The 19645-nt window shown below is 37.3% G+C and overlaps 1 protein-coding gene across 2 annotated transcripts in view; it reads left to right on the top strand.

The window, feature by feature from the left end:
* Positions 1-19645, top strand: part of LOC148661828 (actin-associated protein FAM107A) — a 55650-nt gene that overhangs the window by 28809 nt on the left and 7196 nt on the right. Inside the window, exons 2-3 of one of the 2 annotated variants that reach the window (XM_088636175.1) lie at positions 2990-3047; positions 12345-12519. In XM_088636175.1, coding sequence (XP_088492301.1) covers positions 2990-3047; positions 12345-12519 — 233 coding nt within the window. Of the gene's footprint in view, positions 1-2989; positions 3048-4323; positions 4541-12344; positions 12520-19645 lie in introns of those variants that run through there. The other variant, XM_088636176.1, reaches the window with a different exon arrangement.

Raw genomic sequence — 19645 nt, 5'->3', positions numbered from 1 at the left:
CAATGAAGAGAGCTAAGTATATGGGCTATATGGTCATACTTTCTGCTCCTAGTAACAATTCTAGCTGCTGCAATCTGAATTCACTGTAAGGTGGTGAAAGAGTGATGGGTGCTCCCTGATAGTAGGGCATTGCAGTAGTCTAACCTGCTTTATACAAGCTCCCACACACTGTCCTGATCATCCAGGCTCCTGAGAGTCAAGCCCTCTCCAGATATCCGGACTCCTACTTGTCTTCAGTGACCTCTTTCTGAGCTCCTTACCTGGTTGCTAACACTTACTCCACCTTACTTGTGGATTCACCAGTCCGCAGTGGGCCAGTCTCCTCGTTCACAGCAATCACCACCCCATGCCTACTATTTACCCTCAAGGTCTTCTAGTATCTGGGCTTCCTCTCATATAAAGACCAGAAAGGTTAGGGCATACAGTATGTGGTTAGTGCATCAATCTTGATTCCGATATCATGCCTGCACATCTCTATTTTAATCACTCTGTCATTGTATCACCTTTACTGTGTTACATACAGAAAAGGTGAAATGCATAAAGGTTTAACAATTTATTTAACAAAAGACTACTGTGTCATTGCCAACGTGTTGCTCCATAGACTGACTTGATTTTTGCCAGTTCTCACGTGACTCTATGGCAACTTGTGCAAACATATAATGAACACCCTGTTGTAACTAATACAGCCGTTGCTGAAAACACACACAATAACACTAAGAACATAACATGTCCTCTCCTGAAAATATCTGTGAGTAGCCAACCAAAGCCAACCTCAGCACTGGTAACCCCAGGCTGCTCCCCAGTGGGACAGTGAGTCATATTGCAAACAAATGATTTGAAAAAGAGAGTGTCTATGATTTATAAGTTACCTAATCTCACTGCCCAGCTATAAGACAACCACTGGACCTGGATACCCAAAGGTTTATTTTCTCCCACCAGGAGTTTATGTTTCCTCTCCACATGACATTTTCACATCTATCATCCCAGAACATGCTGTTAAAAACTATAACAATGATTTTAGACTGGGAAAGAAAAAAAGAAGAATACAGAGGTACAGTAACCATATTTACACAAAAAATAAATTATAAATACCAGTCAGGCCACAACCACAGCAGAAAAACGAGATTGCTCAAATAAGCCATAACCTGAAGAAATAATCAAATATTTGCTTTGGTGGCTCCCTGTTTTGCAAATATCATTAACAGTCGACTCCCTCACCTGCAACAGGGGATTGACAGTCTACTGGGGTGCATGATACCGTGCTCTTCTGCTGCCCATTTTCAGGCTTACATTTTATCATCTCCATTACCTACGGCTCCTCTCATTCATCACTACAGTGCTCACGCTCAGAATCTCTGCCTCTCCCAATTTTAGCCTCTCCTATCAGACTCATCTTCCTTTCCCCATCAATTCTTGTACTCTCATTAAGATCAGAAAATTCCAGGGGGTTATACTATTATCTCCACAGGAGGAGGACAAGTCTGCAGTTTTAACTCAATGGAATGCAAAATCTCCTGCAGCTTTGCAAAGCAATAATTCTAGCTGCATGTCCCCAATGACCATCTTCCTTGTCAACTCATTCAGTTTCCCCGGAATGATTACCGTGTTTCCTCCTATTAATATTCACATACTTGACTTCATCACCTTCATTCATTTGCTTTTAGACGGTCTCATTTCTGACTTTCTCTGAGACTTGTCATTATCGGTTCATTCTCAATTTCTCCCTTTTTCGAGTTAGCCCTTTCAGTGTAGTTTTTTACAGTGAGCAGTGCTCTGTGTTTTTTCGGTCTTCTTCATCTTCTGGTTGTTTAGGACTGTGTTGTTAGATTCTATTTGTTTTTAATGTGTGTACAGCAATACCTTGTGGTGGTTGAATTAGAATAAAAGTTGCAAATATGTACTCTATCTGTTTTGTACGAGTCGGTGGGTATACTGGTGACTCTGTGGCAATCTGACAACCTGCTCAAGGAGAAGGGTCCTAGAACTTTAAAAAGCTGATATACTGTATAGCATCAGTATCTGCTATTGGTCACTAATATATATTGGTCAGAAAATAAAGAGAATGACATTAAAACTGTTACAAAAATATATATTGAGAATTCAATTAACTCAAACTTAAGACATCATGCAAAAGTTGACAATTTTGATTAAATTTGAATTAATTTAAGATTTAATTTTTTTTCTAAGTTAAACACAAATGGTGTTTATTATAATTAATTATCTTAATATTTATTCATATTTATGCATTTGATTCCATATTCTGGCGTTAAATTTTGTATGTGTATGTGTAGGAGGTAGCATTAATATAACAAAAAGAAACACATGCACATCTCATTTCTTAAATCTGAGCAGTAGTTTCATGCATGATTTAAGCATAACATTTTGATGTAAAGAGATATAAAGGCATTTCTGCAACTGTTAGATACTCTATACATGAGTACCTCAAAAATATGTAAAAGGAGCAGCCAATAACTGGCATATTGAAAAAGACCTTTCACTATTATGTACTTACCAGTAAAATATTCCCATCACGCTTCCCTAGTGGATTAAAAGAAGTGTACTTGCAAAGAAGTTGGGTAAGGCTGCAGACAGAGAAGGCCTTGTCAAAGTATTAAGCCTGAGTGAGTCTCTCCTAGCAACCAATAACACCACCATCACCAGCACAATGTGCTTTCACAGAATCATGAAGACATCCAAAAAGCCCTTTTGAATTCATCCTGTAAAATGTTCATACTGCTCAGACGCAATATGGAAAAGCTTTCAGTAGTGCAAGCCAACTTTGACCACGTGCTTTGAATGTTCAATACCAATAAGAGTGTCTAAAAAACAAAAACGTCCTTACATTTTGTATTGTTACAAATAACTTCAATAACATTATAAAACGTTAATGTTTTATTCAGTCATACTAATACACATCAATGCACAATTTAGCATTCTAGCAGTAATTTTATATATAAAAAAATAAATGCAATTTTTCCTGTGTCAACAGAAAGAGTACTCCTTAGAGCACCAATGTATGGAAAATGAAAAACACTTGAATGGCTCTGGTAAGTATCTCTTCAGAATGGTAATGTGAAATAGGGCCATTAACTTATTTTTCAGTTTTTCCCTTTTTTACAATGATGTACTGTATGTCTGCACAAAGTTAATTACTTTTGTAAGTGCACAATGATCAAAACACTCTTTACACATTTTTTATTTACCAGCTGCTGATTTCTGCAGTAAACAGTATAAACTGTTTAGTTGTTTTGTCCTACTTCTTTAAAAGAATGAAATGATTTAAGTAGGTTACAGTATTAAGTACATTCCCGCAATCCTGAATTGAATAAAGCATATACTGTAGGTAATGGATGGATTAAGTGCAATATTTCTTAAAAGAACAGGTGTCTGCACTAACAAAAGACAGTCCAAATTGTAAATTCTTTGTCTCCTTATTAATAGTTTATGGTTTTTAAGACATAAAAAAGCAAAACATCAGAATAAATATGTTTTTACTATACAATCTTCCCCTGTCACCACTGATATTGAAACACTGTGGTTTGTGAGGTTGAAACACCTAGCTTGTGATGATGCCTATTACTGCACCAAGCTTTAACTGAATGCAGGGCTAGAACTAAACATATCACGAGAAATCTTTAGAAACCTTTTCAAGATATTTAACTACAACGTGAACCTTGAGGAGTAAATTCTGATTCCTATTAATTAGGTCTCCAAATCTGGAAATGATCCTGCTACATTTCATATATGTGGGTTTTCCTTGATTTTTACATTTTCAATCTGAAAAACAGGGATCTTGAGCAAACTTAGGTTTAAATTAGGTTTCATCCTGCAAACTTTTGTGTTGACTCAGCAAACATGTACAATGGAACCAATGTTTATCTATATTTACTGTAAATAAACTTACTGTATGTTCCATCTGCTGAATGGAAATTAAATAATTGTCATCAACAGCCTAGAAATTCAAGTTGATTAAGTAGTTAAGCATGTTGAAGTTTTGAAAGCGGCATTGCTCCATCTAAACAGATTGGTATTTTTACTATGTGCAATATAAAAAATACTGTTTATAAAATACTGCTTTGCTCATATATTTAAATAATCAAATCATAAATACAGTTTCAATAAATGTTCTTTCTGGAATAAAAATACATATTCTTCTTTCAAATTAGCATACAGTTTGAATTTTGATTACTTAATGTTAATATCAGCATCAAGGATTGCTCAGGCTTCTAACTAATCCACGCAGCAGGACAGGGCTCTGCGGAGGAGGACGTGTCTCCGAACAGGGAGGGAGGGAGCTGTGGAGTGCCCTGGTCATGTGACTGTTTATTCTAGCTCAGACTCAGAACATGTTATAGAAGTGGGGCTGCTTAACAGCCCACTGCCAAAAGTCATGTTAGGCTCTCTGCCTGGCAGTATTTGATAAATCAGACTTAAAGAGAAATATAGAAAAGTCTTTTTTGCTCAATGTCGCAGAGAGTCACTCAGGGGCTGATCCCAGTTAGGGCTTCTGGAAAGCGCAGAGAGATGATGGTGAAATCAGGTAAGCAATACACTACTTTAAACAACACTTCAATTAGTGCTACTGTCTGCAGAAAGACAGGGTTGTTTTGTAGTTTCAAATGTCAGAAAGATTTTCAGAGTCGTCTATACCATAAGGTGTGCTTATGTTTCACTGTAAAATAAAATAATTTTTAACAATAAGTCATTAAATGTCCATTTTCATTGTTGTCCTCAGCACAATTCACACATTGTGCTTTTTGAATTGACTTCATATATTTGTTTTCAGTGAATTGCACTACTACAGCAACTGCATTTTAAAAGGTAATTCTCTATGGGGAAAACATTTGCTTGTTCATGAAAAATGCGATTATGTATAGAAGAATTATGTACAGAAGTGTGTATAGATGTATAGATTATGTATTGAAGTGTATTTTCATTTAAATTCCACAATAAATGGGGATAAAAAGTTTTTCAACATGTGAACCTTTCATTAGCCCACCCTGGGCTTTTGAGGTATCAGATATTTTGCTACAGAAAACCAGAAACCTTCAGTCCAGATCCATTTGTGCTGACAGCAGGATGTCACCTGCAATGCTAACTGATGCCTGCAAAAGCATATCTAAAATTATTCTCATTTCCCAATGTACTGATTGTCTACACAACCCTTGAGAGGCACTTTTTTTTACTCCTTTTGTAAAAAACTCTCTACAATTTATCATCTGATTTAACAAAGATATTTTGATGAAACTGTGCATTTTTTATTCTGTTATGGAGTAGCATGGCAGGGAGCCATTTAAGGCAAAGTTTTCAGCATTGTTCAACACCACCTGCTTCATGTACACTTAGGTGTGCACGGCATATTTATCTGCTGTACCATTTTCACCGTATCCAAGGCTGCATAGAGCAGTAAATCTCATTTGATGTTGCATTAATAAAGTTTTTTTTAACTGAGATATTCAAAATTTGTATACCCTTTTCTATTTGTGAAAACTCGAGTTTTGTTTATTTTTTGTGTATTTGTCTATATCAATTCAAATGTACGAGCAGAAATCATTGGAAAACAACTGCTAGGATGTGAAAGGTTACACTTCACTATTATTTTTGTCAATGTAAATTATGAGCTGTTCAACTTAATGCATAAGGACCGTTCATTCACTGTTTAAGTCACCTCTGATGGGCAGCAATTTAAAGGTTATTGTGTGAAAATGCCTTTCCATGCATGAATGGAACCAGGCAAATGAGACTTAAATTAGGAAAAAAAATTCATTTTATATTAGAAATAACAGCCCACTTAAAAATATACTGTGTTTTCAGAGCCATTGACAAGAGAACCCCTGTTGACATCTCAAGTCAAGGCTTTGTCTTGTGGTTTGTTTCAGGCATGTTTTCCACTGAATGTTTTGGTTCTGTCAGTCTAGCCTATTCAGATCAGGCCAGGACAAACATTAATGTTTGTTAATTCTGAAACAGAACATTTTTCCTCCACAGCATTACAAATGATAATGTAACAACTCCTGTCAGTCACATCCCCCACTTGGTGGGTCTGTTAATAGGACTGCATAGATTTAATCATAACACCCACAGGAGCTGAATTTCATTAGCAGTGTCAGTAACTTCACGGAAATACTGCAGAGCCTTGATAAGCAGCTTAGAGATGGCAGTGCCTATATTATCAAGGGAGTCCACTTTAGCAAAGTAATTATATCACTGATAGTGCTGCTGAACCAGAATCTTACTAAACAACTGTTCTCCTGTAAGAGATCATTGTAAGAGATGAATCATAGCTGTTTGACAACAAGAATGTAAATATTAACTAACACACACTAATTTCCCTTTTAATAATACAGCGTTTTTTGTTTTGAGATTTTTCCAGTATGCTTTAACACAAACCTGAGTAAGTGGCTAGCTGTCATGAATTTAGTTTAAATAGAATTTTATAACAGGACTAGCATGGGAAGATAATTTCTGACGGTTTCTAATTTGACATCTACTGGCAGTACTGCTGTAATATGCATTAAATAGAATATGATTGGTGGTTTGGAGATAGTATTGTAGTGTTCTGCTCCCCACCATTGGACTGCTCCATGACTTTCACCCTGTAACCTTAGCCAAGCTTACTTCTTTCTCTTTCCTATCCTTTACAGTGGGTATAGAAAGTCACCACCCCCTTTAAAAATTTGTACATTTTGTCGTATGACACTCTGAAAATAAAAACAAATTAACTTAGGCTTGTTCCATTTTTTACACACAGTAACCCATATTAGCCAAGTGAAAATAAAATTCTAAAACATTCTGAAAATTAATAATAAAATTAATAATTAATAACAGTAAAATACCTTAAATGGATAAGTGAACACCCCCCTTACAATTGCATATATATACTTATATAGGTATAACCAATCACCTTATAGGTCACACAACAAACTAATTGGCTCCCACCTGTGATCAATTGTGGTGATTTTGATTAGTTCAGAATAAAAGCAGCTGTTTCTAGAGGATTCCACTGCTTGGAAGTGCGTTTCGAAGAAAAGAATCCACTATGGGCAGAAAGGTGCTTTCAAAAGAACTTTGAGGTAAAGTCGTGGAAAGCCACAGGTCAGGAGATGGGTATAAAAACTTTTCAAAGGCTTTAAGTATCCCGTGAACTACAGTCAAGACCACCATTAAGAAGTTAAAGGCGTATAGCACCACTCAGACCTTGCCTAGATCAGGCCGTCCCTCCAAACTGAATGACTGCCAGAAGGAGACTGATCAGAGAGGCTACCAAGAGGTGGATGGCAACTTTAAATGAGCTACAGTACAGGCCTTTATGGCAAAGACTGGTCATTGTGTGCATGCGACAACAATATCACAAGCGCTCCACAAATCTGGCCTGTATGGGAGGGTGGCAAGAAAAAAGCCACTCCTTAAAAAAAGCCATATCAAGTCTAGTTTATGTTTTGCTAAAAAGTACCTTAAAAGTATTGTGGTCAGATGAGACCAAAATCGAACTTTTTGTTCTGGCAAAAACCCAATACATCTTACCATTCAAAGAACACCATTCCTACAGTAAAGCACCGTGGTGGCAGCATCCTGTCTAGGGGGTGTTTCTCTTCAGCTGGGACTGGGGCACTTTCAGGACAGAAGGAAAGATGGATGGTTCATAATACAAGCAAAGTCTTGAAGAAAACCTGCAGCTCTCAGCCAGGAAGTTGAAAATGGGAAGATCGTTCACCTTTCAACATGACAGCAACCCAAAGCAACCACCAAAGCAATCATACAGTGACTGAAGGACAGGAAGGTGAATGTCCTTGAGTGCCCAAGTCAGAGCCCCGACCTAAATCCCATCGAAAAATCTTTAGAATGACTTAAAGAGGGCAGTCCATCAACGGTCACCATGCAGTTTGACTGCGCTTGATCAATTCTGCAAGGAGGAATGAGCAAATATTCCTCCCTCTAGGTGTACAAAGTTGGTTGAGATGAATCCAAACAGACTCAAGGCTTTAATTCAAGCAAAAGGTGCTTCCACCAAGAATTAACATAGGGGGGTGTTCCCTTCTCCATCACAGTTATTCTACGTTTTTAGATATGTTTTTTCAGAAATTGTGCTTTCTTTTTCACTTGGATGTTGCAAGGTGCAATTTGATAATAAAACTGGAAAAAGTCTGATTTTATTTGTCTTCTTTTTGGGCTTTAGGGCAACAAAAGGTGAACATTTTGAAAGGGGGTGGTGTCCTTCTATATCTTGATTATCTAATGGTCCATGGCAGGTCTTTTGACAGCATTCCTCAAGCTCTCCACTTGGTCTTGGAGAGAATCATGGCTGCTGGTTGCTGGAGAAGTGCCACCTTCAAGAGGGAAGTCTCTTTCCTCAGGCATTGTGTGAGTTGAATTAAAGTATTTAAGGAGACGGATAAGGTGAAAACTTTAAAAAGTGGTCCCTTCAGTACTATGGACAAAGGTATTATTAGCCTACCATTTACCTCTAAAGCTAGGACATTTCTGGATGACAAAAATTCTCTAAATGTCATCACTGGAGGTGTATCTGACAAGACTTCTGCTGCTGCTATGATGCCTACATACAGAAAGGACACCGAGGGGTAATTGCTTTGTGTTGGACCACTTCGCTGGCTAGTCTACACCTTGCCTGATTAGGAGGTTGAGAGGGTGTGTGATGTTCTGATTATAGGGTTTTTCAGCCAATCTGGACGAAATCCATTTAGATCACAGGCAGAAGTTCAAGTCTTAGGTGGCCCAGGTTATGGGCCAGATGTCCCTGCATCCTGAAAGAAATGATGTCATGGAGCAATTCAACCACATTCTGAGGACTCAGCTATCACTAGTTTTAAAGAAAAACTAAATAAATTGGGACCAAAAGCTTCTCCTGGTGCTCCTGGCTTATTGCTCTGCAAAGCAGGAAACTGCACATGCCAGCAGAGATAGTCTTTGATCAGATCACTCCCAAGTTAAAGACAGATCACTCTCAAATGACAGATAGACCAACTGCATATGGAGGCTATCCATCACTATGCTGCTTGATAGGTGAGAACTGCTCTAATAATAAACAACAATACAGGTGGAAGTACAATGTACAGTACAGGCAAGAGAACAGCTCATCCAGCCCCAGAAGGAGGTCTGTACCTACAACCCTCACTGGATCAGAGGCCGTAGTCTAAAACCCAATGCCAAATGGGTGGAGCCATGCAACATCATCGAATGGATGAGCTAGAGAGTACATGGCTATGGCCTAATGGGGCCGTCTGATTTTGCTACATCAGGACCAGATGCCCCCTACCGGGGGAGGGCAGCATCTCTTCGTATCCACTCCCACTCTACTATTCCAGTCCCTTCTGAGGAAGAAGAGACACCAGAACTTGAGAGCCACCATTAATGGAGACTGAAAGCCTCCATGACTTTGAAGTCTCTCTTGGAAGTAAGGGGAGCTATGGGATGGGCTCAGTATCCAAGGCATATTAACAAGAACACAAATATGGCAAAATGTGCGTATAACATGATTTGAGCAAAAAAATGTTAAAATGTTTAATTTTTGTTTACTTATGATAAAACTATTGCTTTGAGTATATCTGTCACTAACAGTTCTTTCCGGGCCCTGTGCAGACGACACAATCCGGAATTGTGAGGAAACACTGGGGGAAAAGTCATGCAGGAGACGGATATGGAGACAGGGGGTGTGTCCTAGGGGTGCAGGTGTTAGGGGAAGTGAGTCCGGGGCGAACAATCCAAGACGAAGTCCAAACGAGGAATCCAAAACTGAAGCATAAGTCCATGGCCAGGCGATCCATCCAGGGGTTTAAAAACGGGAACTGGGTTGGGACCGGCGGGGGGAACAGGAACAGAAAGTTAAAAGCATAACGGAGCCAGACGCAGCAGGACCCGGGTTCTCACGAAACAGAATTCAATGAAGAGCCTCGAATGACGTCTGCGTCTGGCTTTTAAGGGGGAACTGAAGAGGGGCTGGAATAAGGATCAACTGTGGGTAATGGGGCAGAACAAGGAAGGGCTGGAGCGCCCTTAAGAGGAGGAGTAGTGATCGTGACAATATCAGTTAAAAGTGCTAACTTAAACATGTAAAAATAGTTCAAATGGATTTAGTAACTGGTGTAAACCCTCTTCTCTGCCCTTTCATCTCTTGTGTCTTCAACTGGCTCCTACTCCACCCATCACTTTTCTCTTGGTTGTAATGAACTGCTCTGATGGGAATTTCTTATCGTTTTTTTAGTTTACATTACTGATACAAAATTGTTTATATCTTGACTAAAATTTTTCTTCACATACTGTAATTTTAAATAAATTAATAAAATTTTTAATTTAATTTTAAATATCATGGTAAAAATAATTTTGCTATGTTCTTTACATGAAATAAACAGAAAGACATTTCATGCTACCTACTAAAACTGTATATCCATTCTATTTCTTAAAGATAAATACAAAAAAAAAGAAAACAAGGTGAATAAAATAATATAGCATTTTGTGATGAAAAATGCGAGTCACGGAAGCATCCACCTAAACTTATTAATTAAACTATTAATTCCCATTAATAGGAGTAGATAAATAAAATTTACTACATTGTGGCATGATATATCAGGAATGATATAAATGATTACTTCAGTAACTTTTCTTTTCCAGATAAGAAAGTGTTCAGGTACAAAGGTGAATCATACAGATTTTTAAATATTAAATAGCAAAGGTGAGTCTTGTTCCACATGAGGAATATTGCATTGTTCAGGCCAGGGCTCATACTTTATTAAATTTGATACCTGGAATCACTTGGGCGTCAGGTCCCCTTTAATCTGTTTGTACTGTTGAGCCAGGCCAAACAAGGGGAATAGAAGTTACTGAAAGTACTGATGAGTAGAAATAATTGGCTAGGGATTAGTGAATGCTTGACGTTTAAAAAAATAAATATGGGATTTAGAAATTTTCAGTTTCACTTGCTTGTCTCATCTTCAAAGCAACTACAATAAATTTTAGGAAACAGAGGAAGGAACAATTCTCATGAAAGGGAAAAAAACTACAAAAAGCAAACAGATTTTGACTTGTGAAATAAGTTATCTTGAGTTTGAAGAGGTAAAAACACTCCTTGCTAAAAAGAAAAAATAGATTTTGAATGAGTAATGAATTGTAACTAGAAAAAACATTTTTTCTATATAATTATTTTAGTTCAGCATTTTCTCAAACTCAAGATTCCAATTCTTTTGATACTGTAGAAATGGAAAGAATCATCACCTCCAAGGCCATTGTGTATAACTGAGATTTAACCAGTAAAAAAGGTTAAAATTAATTGATTTTGTACACAATAAGTCTTAATCAAGAATAAGGTTGTTTGATAATTAGAGTTTTTAACAGGCTTTCCAAGGTCTCTGTCATTCAGGGGTAGAAAACAACATTCTCATAAAGATGAAAGATGTGCCAAGTTTCTTTTGGACTGAAGTGTTGTTTTTGTCACAACCTTCTCTATTGTACTGTAGCTTAAGAAATAAAAAAGAATGTATGTTTTTTTCAAATTGATGGATTGCACATATTTGTAACTTCTAAACTATGGACCACAGAACTCTTTAAAACACCACCTATTGAGTTTATTGTATCCTCACTTCATATACAGTACATCATAGGAAACTACAGTATATTAATATAATAGGAATGTGAATATTAATTAACTATGCCTTTTTCAGGACACCAGCGAGTATAACTGTCTAAAGAGACTACAAACTCTACTTTGTGTACATGAAGCCCAAAGTAGTTTGGAATTTATTAGGACTTAGTATGAGAGTTCTTATCTGGATCATTGAAGCCTGTGTATGTGACTTCCAAGGTACTCATTTCAGTTTTATTTCAGAGCATGTTTAACTTTGATGGTTTCATAATTTGAAATCTATTCAGAAAGTTTTGGTTTCCAGCATTGTGAAAAAAGACAGAGAAATTGATATTATCATTAAAAAAGAACAAAACCCTGGAAGCTGACCCTGGACGTGTAATGTATGCAGCTCTCCCTGCTCCTGCTAGAATTCAGTCCCAGTTGCTTACAAGCTCCAAGCACAGTGCCCCTCCCAGGGTAGTGGATAACTGGTCCACACATCAAAAGACCAGCTCCTCTGCTGCGGCAGAGTTTCACACTGTCTAGATTTCAGAGGGGGTAACATCACTTCTGTAACTGACTCATGCATGGGCTCTGTTACCTGACAAATTATCTACAATATCTGTGTTTTTGTAACAGCTGTAAGCCCTGTTGGTACTACGCAATGGGACCCCTTGTCTTTCTCATGTTCAACTTGGGTGCAGTGCCTGGAGTTTACACACACACCACGTGTAATGTTCTCAATATCCTGACACCTGTCTCTCCACAGGGTCCACCTACACAGGTCTGCAGAGGGATCATCATACACATGGGAGTCCGGTGGCTCAGCCAGCCTATATGGAAGGAGGTGATGATCTAATCAAACCCAAAAAGCTACATAATCCAGTGAAAGCTTCTAAAAGCCACCAGGAGCTTCACAGGGAGCTGCTGATGAATCATAAAAGGTAATATTCTGTACCACACTATATTAGGTAAAACAATACAGTCTCATGTTCATAGCTCTGGATGCACTTGACTATGTTTAAATAGCAATTTAAACAATGTAAAAGATTAACCTTAATTATACAAATGCTACCTTATAGCATCTATTATATATATATATAATTAAAATAAATGGATCTACATTAAAATCCAGTTAGACTGAAATAAATGAAAAACACTAGCAAAATCAGAATTCAGAAAATAAAATGTAGTGTTCTCTCAGTGTACAAAGACCACACAGGCAAAGCAGTCAAAGTCACTAAAGCTCCTAAAATACAATGTAATCTTAATGTAGAAACAACTGGCACCAGCATGGGGTGTGTTCTCTAATAATTAATGGAATTATTAGTTATGTTTAGCTAAATCAAATCAGTACTGATTTTTTTCTACACTTTTAAACATGCCTGTCTGGTTTCAAAGCCTGTTTTGCATAATAAAAACAAGACTGGGTTGACATAGATTTCTCCAAGGTTTTACAAGAATTGTCCAGTCATGAGTTTACACTGTCATACCAAACATCTTGTCGCAGATAGAGTATGCTACTCAGTTATTGATTCTCAGTTTAGTGAGTACTCAGTTATTGATGCATTTTCCAGTAGTTAAAAACTACCATTTATGTTTATGAAGAAGAAAATGTAATAATAATAATAATAATAATAATAATAATAATAATAATAATAATAATAATGTAGGATCTTTTATACATAAATTCCACTTTATACAATATATTGAAACTGGTAGGTAGGTATTGACTGTGTAAAATCATGTGTTTAATATTTGTGTTTTATATAGCATTTGTAGGTCAATAAGAAAGATCTACTATATTAATGTAACAACATTTAAAACTTAAAACTTAAAAATGCAAATCAGACTTTTAATATTAACTGCTATAGAATGCTTACAAATGAAAATAATTCATTTAGGAACTGCTTTTACAATAAATTATTTTCACTTAATTTAGTCATTTGAAAAATAAGATCATTAAAATCTAATTTAAAATCATTTTGTACTGTTTAACTTCAATAAATCAGACCAAAATAAAAGTTCATATTTTGTGACAAATTTGGTCACAAAAAGTACTGTATATACAGTATGTGGCTGACATATCTTGTTTAAGGCAGCTAGAAATTCAACATCAAACAGCCTTAAGGCACTAAGCACTTTCCTGTTTCCACATAAATAGTAATTAGATGTGTACATAAATGGATCCCTTATGTTTAAAATTACATATTTGAATTAAAGTTCACACACAGTGAGCCATGACACTCATAGTTTTCTTTCAAACAAGCTCCCTTGTCTAACTATACCTCTCTAAGGCATTTCACCCTGGCAACTGCTTTTCCAAAATCCGAGTGTTGTCATTGTCATTTATAATCACTCTGTAACAGCGGGCTTTTCTTCCTCCAGTGTTGAAGGATTGGCTATTAGCTTTCAGATTATCTTTATACCATCTATACAGTACATTCTATTAAATTAATTAAATTGTATAGTTTGTGTTTTATCTGCTATACATGTATTAATAATAATAATAATTGCTTACACTTATATAGCGCTTTTCTGGACACTCCACTCAAAGCGCTTTACAGGTAATGGGGACTCCCCTCCACCACCACCAATGTGTAGCATCCACCTGGATGATGCGACGGCAGCCATAGTGCGCCAGAACGCTCACCACACATCAGCTATCAGTGGGGAGGAGAGCAGAGTAATGTAGCCAATTCATAGAGGGGGAGTATTAGGAGGCCATGATTGGTAAAGGCCAATTGGAAATTTGGCCAGGACACCGGGGTTACACCCCTACTCTTTTCGAGAAGCACCCTGGGATTTTTAATGACCACAGAGAGTCAGGACCTCGGTTTTACGTCTCATCCGAAGGACGGCGCCTGTTTACAGTATAGTGTCCCCATCACTATACTGGGGCATTAGGACCCACATGGACCACAGGGTGAGCGCCCCCTGCTGGCCCCACTAACACCTCTTCCAGCAGCAACCTTAGTTTTTCCCAGGAGGTCTCCCATCCAGGTACTGACCAGGCTCACACTTGCTTAGCTTCAGTGGGTTGCCAGTTGTGAGTTGCAGGGTGATATGGCTGCTGGGAGTTAAAGCAGTGTGTCCAAATCCTATATAATTTAATCTACTGCATGTATTCAAGTTAATCTTCAACTTCAAGTTCTATTCGTCTATAAGATGCTCATGCAATCATTGTGTCTCTTTGCTCAAGTGACAATCCTTCAAAAGTTGTCTTTAATGATTATATATTAATTTTGATTGAATATTGTAATGCCTTAGTCTCTGGAGACTTTAAAACATTTAACAAACTACATGTTCCAAATTTGGCAGCTGTAATCTATCAATTAAATGGAAATAAAACACCAATTCAATTTGTTGCAAGTTCTATTAAGTGCATTAAAGGATGTCATAGCTATAAATATAAATATTGAAGTATTAAAAGACTTTGACACTAGTGGCAGGAAAAGTGTATGGAGTTTGACAGCACCCTGTGGAAATAATAATGGTAAACAGATTTAAACTAATATAAAATATTGCCAAGAAAGAATCCTGGAAGAAAATAAGGTTAATATCTGTTGGTGTCTGAGGAAGGCACAAGTATATAAAGATACAGTATTTATTTCCACATTAAATACAGGTGTGTGGAGATAGCCATAACGTTACTGGTTATAGCAGAGTTGAAAAGTTACTCGACTAAGGTGAAAACAGAATCTGAGTTCTATCATCGTGCTGATCATTGTCAGTCTTCCTAACGATATTCAGGATCTGCCATCCTGAATGTAACACGGTGTCAATACAGTGTCTCTCAGTCCTCCATGGCTATTGCTAGGTAATGCAGTGCTGCAATGCCATAGATCTGAAACAGACTCTCAGAGTTCCAACCACCTGCCAAGCACACTCACAACCATGGCACTTAATACTTCACTGTCAGAAAGTGGGGGATCAGACATTTCAGTGTCAGTGCAACAGAGAGGTCTTTATCCTGCAGAAACTCAGAGTTCCCTTGCCAGGCTTAGCACAAGTTAGAAGGTAATGTAGAGCAGTGCCTGGAAAGCACAGACTAGCTGAAAGCAGCAAGACTGGTAAGAATATGCATGATACAGTCAGGTAAAGTTACATTCACCAGTCCTCTTTTTCATTAAAGGTTATTTTATACTGCTTGTATTGTGATTAATATTGGTCTAAATGACCGAAATAGGTAAAACTTTGGATTGTTGGTCATAACATGTCTGTGAAAATATGCCATAATAAAGGTGTTATTCCTAGATACTTCAGCTGTTCCTAGACAATAAAAGCATTACCATCATATGGAGCTGAAACCTTGTGAAACACTTTAAAGAAGTATATATTAGCAGTTTATTTGAACATTTTGTAATGTTTACATTTGATATGCCTTAGCAATGATAAGGGAGTAAAATACCTCAGCACTTAGTGCTGCTATGTAGATATTGTGCAAATTAATCTCTTCCTGATCACATTTGTCAATCATTAGTCTTTTATTATTACCCTGAAATGCATTCCTTTGCAACTGGGAGGAAGACAGGAAGCTCGCCATGTAAGCAGTTACATGTGTAGTAATGCGGTCACAGGTTTATTGTGCTATGTGATTTAGCAGAAGGCTAAACTACCAAAGGCAAATTGTGGACACCACTCTCTGAGGGGAGATAAGAGGTGCTGGGAGTAGTTAAATTGTTGAGGGAAATTAAGCTATAGCACTACATAAGTGTTTCACCAGATGTTTAGACCAGCTGTGATGTCTGGATGACACTAGGAGCAAAAAAACATCACTTTTACTATCACCAGTGAGTGTTAACATCTTTTTATTTTAATTTCTATTCTTTTTATCAAGGCTACATAGGAAAGAAAACTTAAATATGATTTATATTTTTGTTTATTAAATCTCACAACATGTTAAGCAGATGCAGCTTAATTAGAGAAAATACTGAAACAGGACTGTGATAACATCCTGCTCTTTTCTCCAGTCAGACAGGCGGAGGCATTTCTTTCTTTAATTGCCATGTGTTTTAAACTTTTTTTTCTTGTGTTCTGTTTCTTGTTCAACAAAATCAAAATTAAAAAAATAATAAAGCCATGCTATCTTAATTAAAACAAATAAAGCCCTATTTCCTTAAATATTCTTGATGCGTTTTCCACATACTCCCCTGACTGATGTCACAACTCTCCCACCATGCATTCCTCAGGGGGTTCTGCTGTCAGTGAGGCCACAACCTGACAATGAAATTCTTCTGTCCACCAGTATACCACCAGGAAGATAGAAATATCCTGTCTATGCTTTACAGAAAAAAATACTGTAAAAGGATATTTCATAAATAAATCATCTGTAACCTCCCTCTTATATATTTTGTATTACTGACTGGTCCTTTAAGAAGGAAATTAAAATTATGCAGTAATGTCAATGATACTATGTGCCCACAAGGGGCAGTGGCATTCCTTTATTGCGAGAAACAAGACAGTGTAACATCTATCACTTGAAACATTAATTCACCCACTGCCACATTACCAACACTACAGTTCTCTCTCATGCACTTAGCCAGGAGAAGACATAAAAAGCACAATAACAAATAGTTATTTTGAAGACACAAATTCAGAACAATTATTAACTCCTGACTTCCTACAGAGTGGGTCCCTGGCCAGCACAGTACACTGTACCTGATCTTCAGGCTCCCTTAAGCTGAGGTGCTGGCTTACAGAGTCATGGTTCTACTTCTAAGTGAGCATCTAGGTTATAGAGTCAACCCACCCTTGAAGCCAATGTCTTTCTTGATCAAGCTGCTCAGAACTTTGTTTAGTTTTGCTTAAAGATGGTGTTTCCAGGATCTTTTTCGCACTGTTGAAACAGGACCTGGTGGCAGTGGTTAAGAGAAATTAAAGGAAATCAAGAACATGAGGTCTGCAATTCAATCATGGATAGGGAATAAGGAAGGGTGCTATTTAGAGTATAATGCTGTAATGTGCTACACCAATGCTAGTTACCCAGCATAAGGCTGTTTTCAAAATAAAACAAAATAATAAGAGAAAAACTATTGAACTAAATCAATGTCAGAGTTTACAGACTGTGTTACATATTCAAAGAGCATTTACACTCTGATGTCCAAATGCACACTCAGTAAATAAATGGACTAGAACTCTGTGGCTTACTTCAAGCAACAGACGCAATAGCAATGCAGCCTTGGAAATACTACCAATTATTCTTCTTCCCTTTATTCTGAGTCTGTCAGCTATTTGCACACCAATCACTTCTGTGCTCTGTTATTAGTACCTCTGAAGGGCTTGATAATTTACTGGCACTTACTCAGCTCAACGATCACGTGATAGAAAACTACGATGATATTGCTGCCTTATTTCCCCTACGACATAATGTTTTTCATTGTTCACATAGCATATACAAAATCTAAAATGTAATCTTCATACAATATAGGTTACACCTAAAATTAATGAACTCTGCAGAATTTGGAAAGCCTCTGTATTATGTTTGAAATTGTGATATTTTTCTCCTTTCTCTGGCTACATTAATAGGACATGACTGCCCTCTGGGGGTCAGAAGTATATGCATTAATTCTAGTTTCTTACTCAACATCACAAGTTTGTCTGACCAGAGTTTAGCGATGCTGGTCCCCATTTATACAGATGGAAGGGCTAGAACCCTGTGACCCCGATTCAAAAGAATAGATTAAAAAATTGATTAATGTAAAACCTTCTTAAAACATATCCCCAGTTGCAAAACAATTTATAAGAAACAAAGCTCATCTTTCAGTCATATCTGTTATATTAACACATGAACAGTGAGTTGTGTATTAAGTAATAAACTTTAAGTTCTATGATGAACTTTACCTGTAAAAGACTATCTAAAATTTAAAAAAATTAAACAGAGGTGTATACAAAATAAAATAATAAATTGAACAGAATTAAATGTTAGAGTAAAAAATGAGTTTTAAGACAGGTTTTGAAAGTTCTGACAGATTTATACGATCTGATATAGACTGGGAGATCATTCTACTATCTAGCAGCATAATACAGTTTTCCAGGACTAGCACTGAGAACTGAAAAAAGAGTCCAAGAGTGAATTTTCATGGGCTGTTTCCTGTTATGAATTGTGGCCTTCCTTGTGAAAGTGAGTGATTTCATTACTGACATTGTTATTGCATTCTTCTTCTTCATGGAATATGGACTTTCCTACTGTGTTTAGATAGGCAGATTAATTACAGAATTGACATTTGGAGGTACAAAAAATAATGTCATCATTAGTCTGCTATATTAGGAGTCATACAGTATGTAAATATATTGAGCACCTCAAGAAACCAATTTCTTGAAGAAAGGCAAATTCTTAAAGCTGAATAATATTTGTTATTAAAAAAGTTAATCAGAAAGGGGTCTACAAGTCAAGTTAGGAGTGTGCGGCCTTTCAAAGCAATACATACTGTAACTAAGTGGATACATGCTTTGCATAAGGTTGCACATGCTGTCTTGTGGGATTCTGTCCCAGCCCATGTGACGTCTTCCTTGACCGCTTTAATATGCAAGGCTTGCACTCTCCTTCTGCACGTCTTATGTGAGGGAATGCCCATACTTAGGTGCTTTACCCCAGCATAGTGCTCAATCTCGTAGTTGTCTTTCAGCAAGCCATCTGACATTCTGGATCCTTGAAGTTGAAGTGTGGAGGAAGAAGTGATGCTCATACTGTATATTGTAGATGTGAGTGGGAGAGCTTCACAGCCTCAAGTCATGACCCAGTCTGAATATGACTCACAATAATTCCATTTTGCTTTATTCAGAGCCAGGCTAAATTATTCCAATCACCTTCCCCTTGAACAAAAATGTGAGAGTAATATTCTGATCTCCTCATAACATCATCACTCTAATTTGTGTCCCGGCTTGGGATCTGGGTAATCCAGGACAGAGGATTAGGTCAGTGTCACTTTTGAGGCTCCGAAACAGGCTCTCTATCTGACTGAGATTCCTTTTTGCCAGTCAATATCCTTTAAAAAGCAGTGGTAATGCAGCACAAAGCTGCCACACAAAGCTCTTCACATCCGTAATGTTAGAGACCAGGCAAGGCAG

Source organism: Lepisosteus platostomus, chromosome 6, assembly GCF_059453375.1.
Source record: "Lepisosteus platostomus isolate fLepPlt1 chromosome 6, fLepPlt1.hap1, whole genome shotgun sequence".
Taxonomy (NCBI): domain Eukaryota; kingdom Metazoa; phylum Chordata; class Actinopteri; order Semionotiformes; family Lepisosteidae; genus Lepisosteus; species Lepisosteus platostomus.
Note: the sequence above shows the minus strand (reverse complement) of the source record. Positions and strands in the feature narration are given on the sequence as shown.